Source organism: Giraffa tippelskirchi, chromosome 5, assembly GCF_054371585.1.
Source record: "Giraffa tippelskirchi isolate mGirTip1 chromosome 5, T2T-mGirTip1v1.2.pri, whole genome shotgun sequence".
Lineage (NCBI taxonomy): Eukaryota > Metazoa > Chordata > Mammalia > Artiodactyla > Giraffidae > Giraffa > Giraffa tippelskirchi.
Window position 1 is genome coordinate 12,540,996 of NC_137279.1, and position 17,016 is coordinate 12,558,011.

At 38.0% G+C, this 17,016-nt stretch overlaps 1 protein-coding gene across 5 annotated transcripts in view; it reads right to left on the bottom strand.

Moving 5' to 3' along the window:
* The window catches only part of PLA2G4A (phospholipase A2 group IVA), a 157,836-nt gene that overhangs the window by 107,170 nt on the left and 33,650 nt on the right, over positions 1-17,016 (bottom strand). For all 5 annotated transcript variants that reach the window (XM_081491325.1, XM_081491321.1, XM_081491324.1 and 2 more), the window contains one exon: positions 9,521-9,602. In XM_081491325.1, the coding sequence (XP_081347451.1) occupies positions 9,521-9,602 (82 nt within the window). The remainder of the gene's footprint in view (positions 1-9,520; positions 9,603-17,016) is intronic.

The following is a 17,016-nucleotide window of genomic DNA, read 5'->3' on the forward strand; positions in this document are numbered from 1 at the left end:
ATCCAAGAAAAGATTAATTATGTTATAAATCAATCCAAGGTGTTACAAGTTTGAAACCCATGAAAATTTTGGATAGCTGTGGATAAAAATAGCAGAAGTGTTCATAACCTACAAAAATGCAGTATGAAATTGTTTTTTTAATTCTCTCTCTAGTGAGGCAAAAAAGGAAGCAATATCCAAGAAGAAAAGTATAGTTATACATGTTTATGCATTTTATTCATTCACCCAAAATTCTCTGAGATCTTCCAGACTCACACACTTATTTTCTAAAAAGTACGAAATAGGCCCCTGCCTTACAAGTACATGTGACAAGCATTTTGTGGGAGGGGGTTGTTTTTGTTTCACTGAGGGCCATGCCATATGGCTTGTAGGATCTTAGTTCCCAGACCAGGGACTGAACACTGGTCCCCTGCAGTGGAAGCACAGAGTCCTAACCACTGGACCACCAGGGAATTTCTGCATGTGATTAGTGTTAAACAGAGGCCTGGACAGCTGTCAAGGCAGCAAAAGAGTGAATTGTGCCCAAGAGTATCAACAAGACAGTAGAAGCACCATTCCACCATTTCTCTTGAGCTGAAAAAGAAAAAAAAAGCAGAAAAAATTCTGTAAAGCAATTATCTTTCAATCAAAAAAAAAATAAACTTTTTAAAAAAGACTGGAGTTGGGAGAGGGGGGAAAGGATCCAATCATCTGCTCAACACAGAAATTCAGAATGGAAATTTCCTGTTTCCAAGATTAAAAACTGAAAATTATGTCAAGTGCACAATCTACCTAAATAGAAAATTCTTTGATTCATATAAAGATTATATTTAAGAAATAAATGTCTTCTTACATTCATATCTGAAATCATTTTAACAATACTATATAATATTCATTGAGTAATTACTATGCATGAGGCATGTAAATGCATCACATGTATCAACTCACTGAATTCTCTCAACATCTCTAAGATGAGAAAAAAAAAAGACAGAGGAAACTTGCCTGAAGACACAAGACTAATGAGTAGCATTTTGCCCCTGAAGACCATGTTCTTTCATAAATACATCCTGCCTCCTCCCTGGAGATTCTGATCCCTGTGGAACTCAAGGACGGCTAGATGAAGGGACTTTCCTGGTGGTCCAATGGTTAAGAATCCCTGCTTCCACTATCAGAGGTCTGAGGTCGAGCCCTGGTTTGGGAACCAAGACCCCTTATGGTCATGAACTAAGATCCCATACGGTGTGGCAAAAAAAATTTTTTAAAAGAATGGCTACAGGAGAGGATAATGTATTTTCATAGTAATTTCTACATTGCCCTTGCTTGTAATGAAGATTCTCAAAAGATTGAAGAGGTGATGTTTTTCTCTACTTACAGACCCAACACCATGCCTCTCGGCCCAACATTTACAAATAGGAAGGATGAGTTCTGACTGCCTTTCCCAGGGAATTATTAACACTTTGTGTTGGGCGTCACATCCTTTGAAGAAGTTTAATCCTCTGGACAATCTAGCGGTGATGGGATTCAGACTGCTGCTTTGGAGAGACAAGACTGCAGTTAAGAGGGCTACCTGTCCTAAAGCTCAAATGAGTTTTGATTTTCTGAAGTTTCTACAAGAGTTGAAAAGTCATGCTTCTGCTGTACTGTGCACAGCGTGATGACTATGGGATGATCACGGAGTCTGGTCTGTAAGCACTGTAGCCCTGAGCACTGGAGTAGAGTCTCTCTCTGGTGTGGAATGTGATCACCAGCAAGACTACTCTGAGACATACCCTAGTGCCTGTCAAAGTGGAAAGCCCGGATCCATGCAAACAACATTTAGCTGAAGGTTTGATACCAACGACAGCAGCCACCAAGGCTTATGGCAGTCCCCACTCCTAATTTACAGGCAACTCACTGTGCCTGAGGGCTTCCCTGGTGGCTCAGAGGGTAAAGAATCCACTTGCAATGCAAGAGACATGGATCTGAACCCTGAGTCAAGAAGATGCCCTGGAGAAGGGCATGACTACCCACTCTAGTATTCTTGCCTGGAGAATCCCATGAGTAGAGGAACCTGGTGAGCCACAGTCCATGGGGTCGCAAAAAGTCGGACGTGACTGAGAAACTATGCACTAAGTGCCTGAAATACTTGAAGGACCTCGGGCGGGGGAGATTACCCATAATCCCCCACCTAATCTGTGAGCCAGGGGCTCAGAGACAAAGTGAATGTGATTTAGAAAAATCATAAAAGATGAAATTTTATGGACTTGATTAGGGAGGAGAAGAGTCGTTTCACTACACAGAGATGTGTGAACTCTTGGAGTAATTACTCCATAGGACTAAAAACATAAAAAACAGCACAGAATGATTCAAAAGGAATTGAACCCTTGCAAACAAGTAGTACCTCTTGCCTATTTTACGTATGAATAGGTGTAAACAAGCTTCTACGTTTAGTTCAAACCATCTTAAAGATGCTCCGCTTGCATGCCCCAGGTCACAAGCCCTGCATCAGTACTCTTGTTGATTCATCCTCAACTCCACGCCACCCCCAGAAAGTAGGAGTGAAGCCACAAGTGTGTGTGTTGCTTCTCTCTGCAAGACCACCAAGGGGTACAAATCCAACGTTCTTCCTGAATCCCCACAAGAAGTCAGGTGGTTCAGAATATTTTGAAAGTCTTCCATTCCTTTTGAATCATCATGTTTTTAAACATTCTTTGACAATAAGATGACAATTGAAACTTCTTTTTTGTGAAGAACAGCCAAGTTCTCAGTAATGATAAGCATTTATCCAAACTTCCTGCAGTCAACACACTTAGATGTATACATCTCAATCAAAGCTCTTTGCAAAGAGAGAAATAGTATTTCACAATGTTACAGCAATGAAAAGCAGAGTACCTAAATTTACCTTGCCTGGGTTCTTAGAAATGTCCTAAATAAAATCACAGATTACTAAGTTGAGGGAGCATTAAACCATATTAAAATATCTATAGAGAATATATTTGTGTATATGACAATGGAATATTACTCAGCCATTAAAAAGAATACATTTGAATCAGTTCTACTGAGATGGATGAAACTGGAGCCCATTATACAGAGTGATGTAAGCCAGAAAGAAAAACACCAATACAGTATACTAATGCATATATATGGAATTTGAAAGATGGTAACGATAACCCTATATGCGAGACAGAATAAGAGACACAGATGCATAGAACAGTCTTATGGACTCTGAGGGAGAAGGTGAAGGTGGGACATTCTGGGAGAATAGCATTGAAACATGTATATTATCATATGTGAAACAGAGCACCATTCCAGGTTCGATGCATGAGACAAATGCTCAGGGCTGGGGCAATGGGATGACCCGGAGGGATGGGATGGGGAGGGAGATGGGAGGGGGGTTCAGGATGGGCAACACATGTAAACCCATGGCTGATTCATGTCAATGAATGGCAAAAACCACTACAATATTGTAAAGTAATTAGCCCCCAACTAAAATAAATAAATTTATTAAAAAAAAAAGAATATATTTGTGTATATGAGAGGAAAAGTATATTTGTGTGTATGACAGGGAGAGTATATTTATGTAGAGAGAAAGAGTGCACTATATTGTTACAGGTATACAGTACCTTCCATACGTTCGATCATTTCACTTTAAGTGTGTACTCTAACCTTTGAAATGGTAAAAATAAATGCCTTACTCTCTTCATTGCTTTCATCTAGATTGATCATGCAATTATATTATCAATTTCAGAATTTCATAATGTAATTGTGGCAGACGTTTAAGAGGTTTGTGTTTATTTCTATCATTTTTCTCAAGGATAATATACTGAGCCATGTAATTAATCCTTTATAGGAATTTTAAAAATAAAAAGTATTAAAGTGTTCGTGGTTATTTCATTTAAGAAAAGGCAAATCAGCAGAAACCCCAAAACATTAGAATCTTTGCCCATTTTGGAATACTTAAAGTTTCGATGCTTTTTCTTTTCTCTGAGCTTTTAAGCACTGTGGACTCGGGATGTGTGTGTGTTAGTCACTCAGTTGTGTTTGATTCTTTGCAACCCCATGGACTGTAGCCCACCAGGCTCCTCTGTCCATGGGGATTCTCCAGGCAAGAATACTGGAATGGATTGCCATGCCCTCCTCCAGGGGATCTTCCTGATCCAGGGATCAAACCTCCGTCTCCTGTGTCTCCTGCACTGCAGGTGTATTCTTTTTTTTTTTTTTTAAGGCAAATCAATTTATTTATTTATTTATTTATTTATTTATTTATTTATTTTTATAAATTTATTTATTTTAGTTGGGGGCTAATTACTTTACAATATTGTAATAGTTTTTGCCATACATTGACATGAATCAGCCATGGGTTTACATGTGTTCCCCTTCCTGGACCCCCCACCCACCTCCCTCCCCATCCCATCCCTCTGGGTCATCCCATTGCCCCGGCCCTGAGCCCTTTGCAGGTGTATTCTTTACCCACTGAACCACCTGAGAAGCCCCAGACTCAGGATAAGCAAACATAAAAGAAATTGCCTAGACCCTGCCTCCCCAAAAGCAGTCTATAGATGGGCAATGTCTGCATCATTTGTGTGTTAGAATCTACTCCCCAGACCTTCTGAATCAGAATCTGCATTTTGGACAATATACCCCGCTGATTCACAGCCACATTAAAGTTTGAGAAGCACTATCTGGACAGATTAGGTCAGCCTCAGATCTGCTATTTAAAAATGAGAAATTTAATGGAGATCTTGCTGAGTTTATCTGAAATAAAATACACTTTACCCATAGACGAAGACATTATGAAAAATTAAAGTGTGGGGTCCTTAAAAAAAAAGAACCTTGAAAAGTTTCCTTAAAATATTAGGCAGGAAGAACTTGTAAAAATTGGTTTAAATACAATGAGTTCACAATTCACCCAAGCATTTTTATTTTCTTCATAGAGTTTAAATGTTGGCATTAAGCTTTGTTGTCTCCTGAAAGCTGAAAGATCTATCTGCATTTCTACAACAGTCCTTAGAAGCCCTAATGTTTATGATGCCAATTTTGTAAAGAGTTCAGCATCCAATGAGATAAGAATTCTCAGAATATGTGCATAATTAAGATATTAAAAATGTTGAACATTGATAGGGTATTTTATTGTTTCAAGAACACTATGATATTTATTATCTGATATCACCCTTAGGGATTTCATCTTAGTCAATGATTTCATCTACCTAGTTCTGAATTCTGAGACAAGCCTCCATTACCACCTGTTATCATACATGATCTGATTTCCCCAACTTTTTTAAAGGAACAGAAATTCAATGAAAGAGCTACAGCATTTGTGCCAGCTATCTTATTTGGTTATAAAATGAGATTTGTGGCCAGGGATGTGTGCTTTGTTTCATACATGTACAAAGGAAACTAAATAACCAACTGAAATTGTGCTGTCGCTGTGCTCATTCTACAAACACATATCTTCTGTTAGAAGAGGAAAGGAGCAATGCAAAATACCGAGTTTAATATAATATTTAATATAATATTAATTAATCCAACCAACGCTTGGCACTGGCACGATTGACCGGCTCCTGGTCAGGTCAGCTCAATGCAAACTACTTCTTTTTAAAGCGCTGGGTATTAATGATACATGTGAACAAACTGAGATTAACAGCGATGTCTGGGAAGGGGCACTCTTGTCCTTGGCTGGCCCAGCGCTCTGAGGTTAAAAAAAAAATTAAAAAAAGGAAATGAGTGAGATGTTATGATTCAAATGTCAGCTCTTACTCCTCTCAAGAGAGATTGTGGGGTGCTCCTGATGCTGTGATGATGTTTTAGCAATGCAGGATGGTATTCTGAAATGAAGCTAGTTAGAATAGGAGGACTTCACAAGGGACAAAATGAAAAATAGACACAGTCTTAGTATTAGATTTTTTAAAAAATCAGATACAGGTATTCTGTTAGGTGTCAGCTATTTGATTTAAGTGGCATCCTTGAGACAGCTGCCACATGCCCAGGAAAAACTGAAAAATCCAATAGCAATCGGTCATGCTTCTCTACCAACAGGCAAAACTATATGGAAATTTGCCTTTTTAAATAAATGTAGACACTATCAACAACAGAAGTGGGCGTGGCTTCCTGTCATCCTTTGCAGATCTTAGGACATTTTTTATAGCTCTATCCTTGGCTATCTTTAAAGAACTTCTACGTACAAATATGCCAAACTCTGTTTACTAGGTAATTTGTACGGATCAAGCTCACCAAGCAATGCTATCAAACTCTTAAAGTGACAGCTCAGGCCGGCCCATGCCTTTTCTCAGAATAATCACCTACAACTTCTCAAAAATAGTTTGGCACTGTATATTGTCCCTCTACTTTTTCTTACCAACCTTATTATTGAATTTATTTCTCTAAGACTCTCTTTCTGTAAACTCATCAAAGTGACATCAAGGGGTGGCAACAATTCCTCCCCCTCAAAAAAAGATTATAACTCAAGCAAGATAAAGTCAAATGACAAATGCTGTTTAAAAATGTTAAGAGAATCTCACAACACAATCCTTTATCCAGTAGTGATTAATGTCAGGTGACTTATTTTCATGGGTCCTTCACTTTAAAAAAAGAAGCTTTGGGGAATTCCCTGGTGGTCCAGAGGTTAGGACTCGATGCTTTCACTGCTGTGGGCCTGGGTTCTACCCCTGGTCAGGGAACTAAGATCCCAGAAGGCACCTGGCATGGCCAGCAAATAAATAAGTAAATAAATAAATAACAAGCTTTCTGGAAATCAGGAGTCCAACCTGTGCTGTATACACCATGAGGATCCAAAACATACCTGTTGGCTATTTTGTGAGATGAATTGACGTCTCATGTCTGTTTTTGAATAATGTTAGCAATATCAACTCAAGCAGGTTTAAAACAACATTTGTGGCATTACTCTCTTTCCAGTCCTAACTACAAAAATGTGTGTATATGTGCTTAGTTGCTCAGTCGGGTCCGACTCTTGCAATCCCATAGACCATAGCCTGCCAGGCTCCTCTGTCAATGGGATTCTCCAGGCAAGAATACTGGAGTGGGTTGCCATTTCCGTCTCCAGAACTACAATAAATAAGCACTGCCAAAGTCCATGAGGATTATGGAGAAAGTACTGACTGCTAAGAAATCAGATCCATACTAGTTGAAGAGATTCAAAGTAGAATTTGAACTGCTGGTGACCTCACCTCAAGCATAGTAAAGAGCATTGGCTCTGTAGGACAGAGTTCGGCACTGATATAACAGAAAAGGATGCTGCTACTTTATATGTGTGTGCTCAGTCACGTCTGACTCTTTGCAAACCCAAAGACTGTAGCCCTCCAGGATCCTCTGCATGGAACTTTCCAGGCAAGAATATGGGAATGGGTTGCCAGTTCCTACTCCAAGGTGAGTAGTTCCTACTTCCCGACCAAGAAATTGAACACACGTCTCTTGCGTCTCCTTCTTTGGCAGGTGAATTCTTTACCACTGAGCCACCTGGGAAGCCCACACTACTTTGTTTAAGAGATAACTAAATTTTTTAAAGTCAAATTAGGTCAGTAACTTGCATGGCTGATGAGTCACTGACATAGACTTTAGTTGAATTATAAACGGCTTTTTTAACCAACAGTACAACCTCTAGAGTTGTAAGGCATGTGCTTTTCTCAAGATCACAGGGTTACCAGATTTTAAATATGGCATCTGATTTGGCTTCTTTTTCACAGATACCTTTCTCCTAGTGAACTCTCATTGAATTGATGAAAATTCAAAAGAAGAATAACAATAAAAACATTGGCAGAGGCATGATTAATTGAAGTGTATCAGTTTATGAGATAAAATTTAGAAAATAAATCCCTGATCCAGACTGCTGCTGCTGCTGCTGCTAAGTCACTTCAGTCGTGTCCGACTCTGTGTGACCCCATAGATGGCAGCCCACCAGGTTCCTCCATCCCTGGGATTCTCCAGGCAAGAACACTGGAGTGGGTTGCCATTGCCTTCTCCACTGATCCAGACTAGATGTAAAGAAATTGTCCTTGCTCCATCATGTGTCCTGAGAAGCACTGCTCATCAGATCCCACCTCCTGGTCACCCCCTTATATCCAACTTTTACTAACTTCCTGGACACTCTTCTTCAATCACTGAAGGCTTGAGCTCAGAGCTCAAATTCTTCACTCCTTACCTCTCTCTTGAGTGGCCCATTTTCATTGTGATTTCAACAAGCTCAAGTCACTCCTATATTTAAATATAAAAACCATTTCTACGGTCACCTCCAATATATTTAACATACTATGGCCAGATCATTTTTTTTAACTTTTTATTTCATGTTGGAGTATAGCCGACTAACAGTGTTGTGATAGTTTCATGTGGGCAGCGAAAGGACTCAGCCACACTTATACATGTATCGATTCTCCCCCAAACCCTCCTCCCATCCTGGCTGCCACATAACATCGAGCAGAGTTCCCTGTGTTATGCAATAGGACCTTGTTTGTTATCCATTTTAAATATAGCAGTGTGACCAAGTCCCTCCCAAATTCCCTAACTAACCTTTCCCGCCATCCTTCCCCCCTCCCTGGCAACCATAAGCAGAACAAATATTTTTTAAAATAAAGAGCCAATCATGTGACTTGAGACTCAAATGCCATCAAGTTCTTCCTGCTGCATTTCTGATAAAACTGCAGCCTTGTTGAATTAGTCTTGTTCTCCTTCACCTTTGCTGGGTGTCTTAACAGCTCACAACCTCGCAAGTACTCTGCCCTTCTCTCACCCTTGAACATGCTGTTTTCTCTGCCTGAGACTCTGCCTGCTCTCAGCACTAGATCCTCCTCCTTCAAGTACCAGTTAAAATGCCGTTTCAGCAGGAAAGACTTCCCCGTTTCCCAGACTGATTAATGGCAATCTCCATTCTTTCCTCAAAACCCGTTCTGAGAGGTAAACTGCCATTTCCATATTTTAGCAATAATCTACAACTAACTTTACCCAATTCAGCATCACAGTACTTATTCATCCTTCTATGTATTCCCACATCCATGACTCCCAGTCATTTGAATGGTAAGATTAATCAGGAAAACTGCATTTTAAAACATAGAGAAGGATACTGCCAACAAGTTAATTCAAAATTATCCTCAGGCTTACGTTCACATCATTTCAAACTGTCCCACACCACTTTATATAGCTATTTTCACACATAAAAAACACAACTTATAGGAGTAAGAATCAGATAAACTGCACTGTAAAAAATTCCTATAGGCATAATATATCTCACAGAGGCAGCTAATTTAAAGTCTTGACTCAGTCCTCTTTCCAAAGGAGAATACAAATGTCTTTGAAATCCGAAACTCTGTGTGTCATAGGACAGTCATTTTATCTGACTCCAAGTACTTGCAACTGATGTAAAGTCAAGGTAGAACACTAATCCGACAGATAAAAGAGTATCAGAGAACCATTGGAAATGTTATCATTCAAAGCTGTAGACAAAGATAATCACATCTGAAGAAGGGACAGCCCCTGGCTTGTCAAGGAACTCAAGCCACTGAAGAGTGAATCCTATTTACGTATTTTCAACAGAAGAGCAAATAAGGGAACTTACGCATGTCACCAAAGGTTCCCTTTGTCACTTTTGTGGCACGTAGCACCACTACTGTGAACTTGTGGGAATAATGGTGCTCCACCTGGAAGAAAATAAATGATAATGAATTTGAAACAAGCCTGAAATACAGGATTCAAGCAAATTTTTCTCATTGCTTCCTCGAGACAAATTGAAAATATTCCAGTTGAAAGGAAGTAACGTGCATACCAGAAACATTCTTTGATCTTGAGGTTCTTCCTTTTTTGATCCTCTCCTCTCTGTAGCACAGATGACTGAGACGTTTAGATCATGCTTTAAAATGTCCCTACAGCTTGACTGCTAGGACAGCTTTGCAGTCCTTACTTTGTACAGGGTTTATCAAGCCCTGAGGAAAAATGTAAATAAGGACTGCAGGCTTTCTCAGTGTACAATCAGGCTTTGTACTGCATGATAAGTAAGACCTGCCTTAGAAAGGTGAAGTTCAGAGGAAGATGTTTGCATTATCTAAATTTGCTTGTTTTTATTGTTACTGTTCAATAAAACTTTTTTTTTTTGGTATAACATTTCCAGAGCAGTTTTCAAAATCCTTTGGATCTAAAACAATAACCAGCAAACTACTTAATTTTAACATATCTGTTAAAACCATATGTGACAATGTCAAAAGTTTCTATTAGCCTAATAGCTTGTATGCACATAGGAAATACTAACAGGCAGAAGACTTTATTAAACACCTAACTGGAAATTAGTTCTCAAACAATTCTACTCACCAAAGCAGAATGGGAAAGCGTGAATTCACAAAATTCTCTGAGCAACTGAAAAGATTACAGTCTTTATCTAAAGTTCAAGCATTTTTGTTTTAGGAGAGACATATTTATAAGCTACTACTGTGTATGTTTGTGTGTGTGTGTGTGTGCGTGCGTGCTCAGTCATAGCCAACTCTTTGTGACCCCATGGACTGTAGCTCACCAGGCTTCTTTGTCCATGGGATTTCCCAGACAAGAATACTGGAGTGGGTTGCCATTCCCCACCCAGGGATCAAAACCCGTGTCTCCTGCGTGGGCAGGAGGATTCTTTACCACTGACCAACCTGGGAAACCCAAGTTACTCCTACTTTTCATAATTTTAATAGACTTGCTAAACTGGTTGAAAAGTCCATAACTAATTAAAAGAAGCTAAGAAACTGACAATACTGAGAAGTGAGTCTAAAAGCAAGCAGGCAGAAAAAAAAATTAAAGAACAGATTCAAAAGAACCAGCAGTAGTGAAATATAGAAGTAAATGTTATAAAGTATTCAACAGTTTCTGAAGTTATCACTCTATCAACAGAGTAATTTACGTTCAGATTTATAACAGCATCAAGATGAGATGAAGTCATGAATAAGCATACCTTGTTTAAAAAGGCAGAAGCATATAAAATCTTTCAAGATAATTCTTATTCAAGATTATTGTCAAAGAGAAATACCTTCCATATTCAGAAGAGCTCTGAATAGCCAAAGTTATTCCACATGAATGAAATTATCAATCACAAAAAAATGAATGCCTAAAAACAGGCATATTGTCTTATAGTACTACCAAAAATCACACACACTCCTCCCACCAAAAAAAAAAAAGAAGAGAGAGAAAGAAACAGAATCAAAGGAATTCCCTGGTGGTCCATGGGTTAGGACTCCATGCTTCAACAGGGAACTAAGAACCTGCATGTCTTTGGCATGGCCAAAAAAAAGAAGAAAGAGATTGAGAATCCGCTATCATAAGTAGAGACTTCAATACCCCTTTTCGGAAATGAACAGATCCAGCAGGCAGAAAATCAGTATTGACAGAGTTGAACTCAACAAACCATCAATCGACTAGACACAATTGACAACTATAAACTACTTCATCCAGCAGCAGCAGAATACACATTATTCTTAAGCTCACATGGAACAAAAATTCAATGTCTATTCTCACAATGGAATTAAATTAGAAATCAGTAAAATAATAACAGCTAGTGTAATCAGAACAGTATGATATTGATGAAAGAATAGACAAATAGATCCATGGAACAGAATAGATAGCCCAAAAATAGACCAACCCACAAATAATCAACTGACTTTTACAAAGGAGCTAAGTCAATACAATGGAAAAAACAAAGACTTTTCAACAAATGGTGCTAGAACAGCTAGACATCCAGATGCAAAAAAGAAAAAAAAAAAAAGAAACATTCCAGATAAATGATATCCGAGCCTGAACAAGAATAAATAAATGCTCTTGAAAACCCAATTTATGGATTAACTTTCTCCACTAAAGAGAACTTTTCAATAACAATTATTATATATAATATTAAATAGCACATACTCCCCAAACCATCTAGGCTTTTTTTCATATCCTAGAACTTTTAATACCACAAGATTTTTCAAATGTCTAAAACCTTCCTTGTAAGATAAAAATGATTATCAATACTCATCTATTATTTAACATAATTTTTGAAATTGCTACAAATGTGCTCGTATGTCAAATGCTCATTAACAACATGTAAAAAGAGATGATATTGTTATTATAAGGATTCACTGAGAATGAACCACATGTTAAACATTCTAATGGATGCCAATTCTATTTCCCAATAATCCTACAAAATAGATGCTACTATATATATCTACAGATGAATAAGTGAGATTCTGAGATATTAAGTAATTTCCAGTATCTTACAGACAATAAAAGCTAAAATTGAATTAGAAACCAGTCTTCCTGTCCCCAGTGTCTTTATTCTTTTTATATTCCTTTACTTACAGAGAATAATAATACCAACACCGATTCCTGAGAGTAAAAAAGGGCTACTTCCATTTATTAAAGTTTTACAGATAGTTACAATCTAGTCTATTTCATCTGAAGTTAATCTAAAGTCTCTTTAGTAATTGGGTAATTTTCCGTATCATTCAACTCTCCATTTTAGTCTATTTTTATTTCCATTAGCCTCAATTCTATCTTACTAACTACAGTCAGAACTTGTATATATGAACTTGCATACTGCTCATAGAAGATAAGGCAACCACTTTCTTGGTTTTTATAAGTTAATTTTGGAGGCATCACCAATCTTCAGATGACCAGTAAATTACCTTCAAAACAGGAGTGTTAAAATTAATGCTCTTTTTAAGCGCTGTAAAGAGCCATGTTTCCTGGGGCCAGTATCACATATAATTTCAAACTAGTATGGACTAGGCTAGCTTCTAACTTGGATAAGAGACTTTTGGTTGTGTCTCAGGAATGATGCTGGAGGAAATAATGTTATTGAATACAAAACCAGTGCTCCCTGTTGTGCCATGGGGGACCTAATGACTCAGCATAGTGCTACTTGGTAATTGACAAAAGAGATGCCATGTTTCAATTGAGATGTCAAATTGGGCCCAATGCCCTGACTCAGTCACCAAGATTAAGCCTTGTCTTCAGGTCTTGGATTACCCTACTCTGAGTGTCTTTCCTTATCCAAAGTCTTTCTCATAGTGAAAATCATGACCCTTTTTTTTTTCACAACTACAATTTCCAAGTTGTCATGAAAACTGCTACTGCATTAAATTCATTCTGGAGAATTATATTGACATCTGTAACTAAAATGATTGCATAGTGGAAAAAAGAGCTAATCAATTTATACAAAGTCAATTTGATGATTATCCTAATCTGTTCAAGGTTCTACTGTTACAAAGAACCAAAGAACAATCATAAAACAAATCTGATGGAAGAGAAGGTAGATTCTGCACACACATTTTTTTTTTTCTGTTTAACTGCCATTGTCTAATTTTAACTCAAATTATAACTAAAGGCTGTTAAGATGATAAAGACTACAGAATTCATTACTGAACACAGAGATTGTGATCACCATATTCAGCCACAGGCAACTTCAAACTGATCTCAGCAATTTTGAAAAGAATCGCTGCATTGATGTCATCCAAGAGTGGAGATGCTTGTTTAGATAAGATACTTAGTTTCAATGTCACATCCTAGTGTGATTTCATTCTAATACATTTAAGAGGCACAGACATTGTGCACTATTCTCTCACATTTTTTAAAGAAAAGAGCAATCAGTTTATTTAAAATCAACAGTTCTATCTAAACTTGTTTTAAGAACTATCAGTCATGGCTTGGCTGTATATACAAATTACCCTAATGTCCAAAACACCAAATTTGGCAACAAAATTTAACTTTAGCAGACATCATTAAGGAAAATCATAATCAGAAATATGACTTGCGTTTCCTCTCCCTCATGAACTTTCCACTTGCACAATAAGTATTATATATGTCAAATACAGTAATAACATTATAATATATGCATCTTTAAATAGTCAAGTAGAGCTCATTTTCATTGAAATTAGAAGATTTAGGTCCTGTTTTAATCAGGATTACTGGGACTGCTCTAGTAGTGAAACCAGTACCAACTTTAAAAAATTGATAGTGACAACTTGGATCTAAAATACTCATTTAATGATATTCACTATGAATGTATTGTGACTCTAATAGCTTCAAAATATCAAAAGTAAATAATCACCCAAATATTAATTGATACACATTCTAGTCCAATGGTAAATACCTAGCTATAATGCCACAAAAAAAAATTTTTTTTTTCACATTAGCTTTTTTCCCTCCCTCAATACTATAAGCAGATAGGGTTGGGGGAGTACCAGAGAGAGAATTAGGTATGGCTTTCATGACATAAGAGAAGCATTTTTGGCCTGAGCCATTTAGGGATCTAAGCCTGGCCTCAATGCTTGCCCTTGAACAGGTCTCAGCAATTAATGATCTTAAGGGAACAAATGAATGCAGGGAAAAAGGATTATCAGGCAAGAGAAATAACAAAAGCAAGATACTATATCAGTTGGTAAGACTCCCAGTTCTATTTCAGTGGTAAAGATAAGCCTGAAGCTGTCAATTACCAGATCAACTGGAACCTAAGGGAAGATGATAATTGACTTTTTAAGATGACCTTCATCTTTTCTAGCCTTCCTGACTTCAGTCAACAAAAGCTTGGACTCTGTCAATCTTTGCTGCAATTATGCCAAACTAAAGGCTCAAGCCCCTTCATGATGATGCATGTACCCTTAGCTTAAAACTTCCCCAATTTTGCTGTTTGGGAGGCACTGTTTTGAGAAAGAAGCCTGGCATTCTCCTTACTTGCCGCAAATAGTAAATCCTTCCTTCTCTTGATCTTTTGCTTGGTTGTGTCTTTCGGTTCAACATTCACCCAGTTTTCAGGTAACAATAATCCTGAAAAAAATCTACACTCTCCTAGGAGTAATTATGGCTAAGTAATTAAGGCCTATGAAGTATAGATATACCTTTGCCCTGCTGGAGGGGCTCACTAGAACACAAGAAGTAGCGTGTACACTTGAAAAATTCTCCCCATATGTCCTTAAAGTCCTTTGGGTGTCAGATACTGATTTGGTTTACAATTACTGACCTAGGTGATATGTCATGTTCATTCAAATCTAAGATGTCTTTGCACTGATGATTTTCAGAGGTGAACTTTAAGTCTAGTAGACCCAACAGACTTGAAAATATGAATATATTTACAGATACTATTTTGGATAATATACCCTTATTTTAAGGGACTTGTTAAAAACCTCTTTTACTTATTCTTTCCCTTAAGCATTAATTGTAAAGTGATTAATATCTAAAAGACACAGGCAAAAGTCAGAAAGGTATTTACAATATAGTGTTTTGTACTTTCCATCTTCATTTTCTACCCCTGCAATGCTATGATTTATAAGAAATATATATATATATATATTTGGTTATTCAGATAATCAAATATACATATATCATCATAACAATTTTAATAATTATGCATTTTATAATCATAGAATTGAGTTGAATTCTTGGTCATTCTACTCGTGTCCAAGAATTGTTTGTTGATGTGGAGAAGCCTTCACACACATGTTGGAACTAGGTCCAGGAACCCCTTGCAGCCTCGACTTCCTCACCTGTAAAATGGCAACTATGATATTACCAACTATATGGGATTTCTCAAGGGTCCCCTGTTACAAACCCAGATTCCAACATTAGAATTTCACACAAGGCGATATTGAATGTCAAGTTTGGGGGATAATTTTACCATGTGTGGAAATCTTTAAGATGAGATGATTATCTTCTTGGAATTATCTAGAGGCACAACGGATTTAAAGTAAAAGGAAGAAGGTGAATTCTACTTGTGATGGTGGCAGACTAAGTAATCTGAGTTACCACTTCCCACAGAAAATAAATAAAAAACTGAATGAGGTTTTACAAGGTAAGTAAGCATTTTCCTAAAAGTAACTGTGATGTTTAATTTCATTTGTCAACTTGGCCACAAAGTGCCCAGATTAAACATCATTTCTGTGTGTGTCTATGAGGGTGTCTGCGGATAAGATGAGTACTTGAATCACTGGAGTTGGGAAAGGAAATTGCCATCTCCAGTGTGGGTTGGCATCATCCAATCTGTCGAGGGCCTGAAAAGAATAAAAGGAAGAACTTGCCCTTTATTTTCCTATCTCACTGCTCGAGCTGAGACATTTCATTTTATCTCCTGTCTTGAACTGAACTACACTGCTGTCTGTCCTGGGTCTCCAGTTTGCTGATGGCAGATATGGAACTTATCAGTCTCCATAACCTCATAAGACAATTCTTCACAATATATCTCCATGGCTAGATCAATCTGTTATAGTCTGAAGGTCAGTGTCCCCTCAAAATATATGTTGAAATTCTAAACCCTCAAAGATGATGGTATTAGAAGATGGGACATTTGGGAAGGAAAAAAAAAAACATGAGTGGATAAGTACCTTTATGAAAAAACTGAGAGAGATTCTTTGCCCCGTCCACAAAGTGGACACTGCAGCTACGGACCAGGCCCTCATCATACAATCATGCTGGTGTCTCAGTCTTGGACTTCTCAGACTCCATAAATGTGAGCAAAAAGTTTCTATTGTTTATAAGCCAACCAGTCTGTAGTCTTGTGCAGTGCTTTGTGCTTAGTCGCTCAGCTGTGTCCAACTCTTTGCTATCCCATGGACTGTAGCCTGCCAGGCTTCTCTGTCCGTGGGGAGTTTCCAGGTAAGAGTACTAGAATACTAGAGTGGGTTGGAGTGGAATACTAGAGTGGAATACTGGAGCGCGTTGCCATTTCTTTCTCCAAGAGATCTTCTTAACCCTAGGATCGAACCCAGGTCTCCCACATTGCAGGCAGATTCTTTACCATCTGAGTCACCAGGGAAGCAGCCCAAAAATTAAGACATCCTATCTATCTCCTTTTGGTTCTGTTTCTAATCAGAGATCCTGACTATTACAGTAACAAAGAACTAACAAGATAGGAATCTTTAATTCCCATGACAGAGATCAAGAAGTGCAGAGAAACACAGGGATGAGCACAGTTTGACTACAGGACATTTGCTGATCCAAAGAGGAGGAGGCTGAGAAGCTAAGGGATTAGGAGCCCTCTAGGGATAAAGTGAAAGTGAAAGTGAAGTCGCTCAGTCGTGTCCGACTCTTAGCAACCCCATGGACTTCAGCCTACCAGGC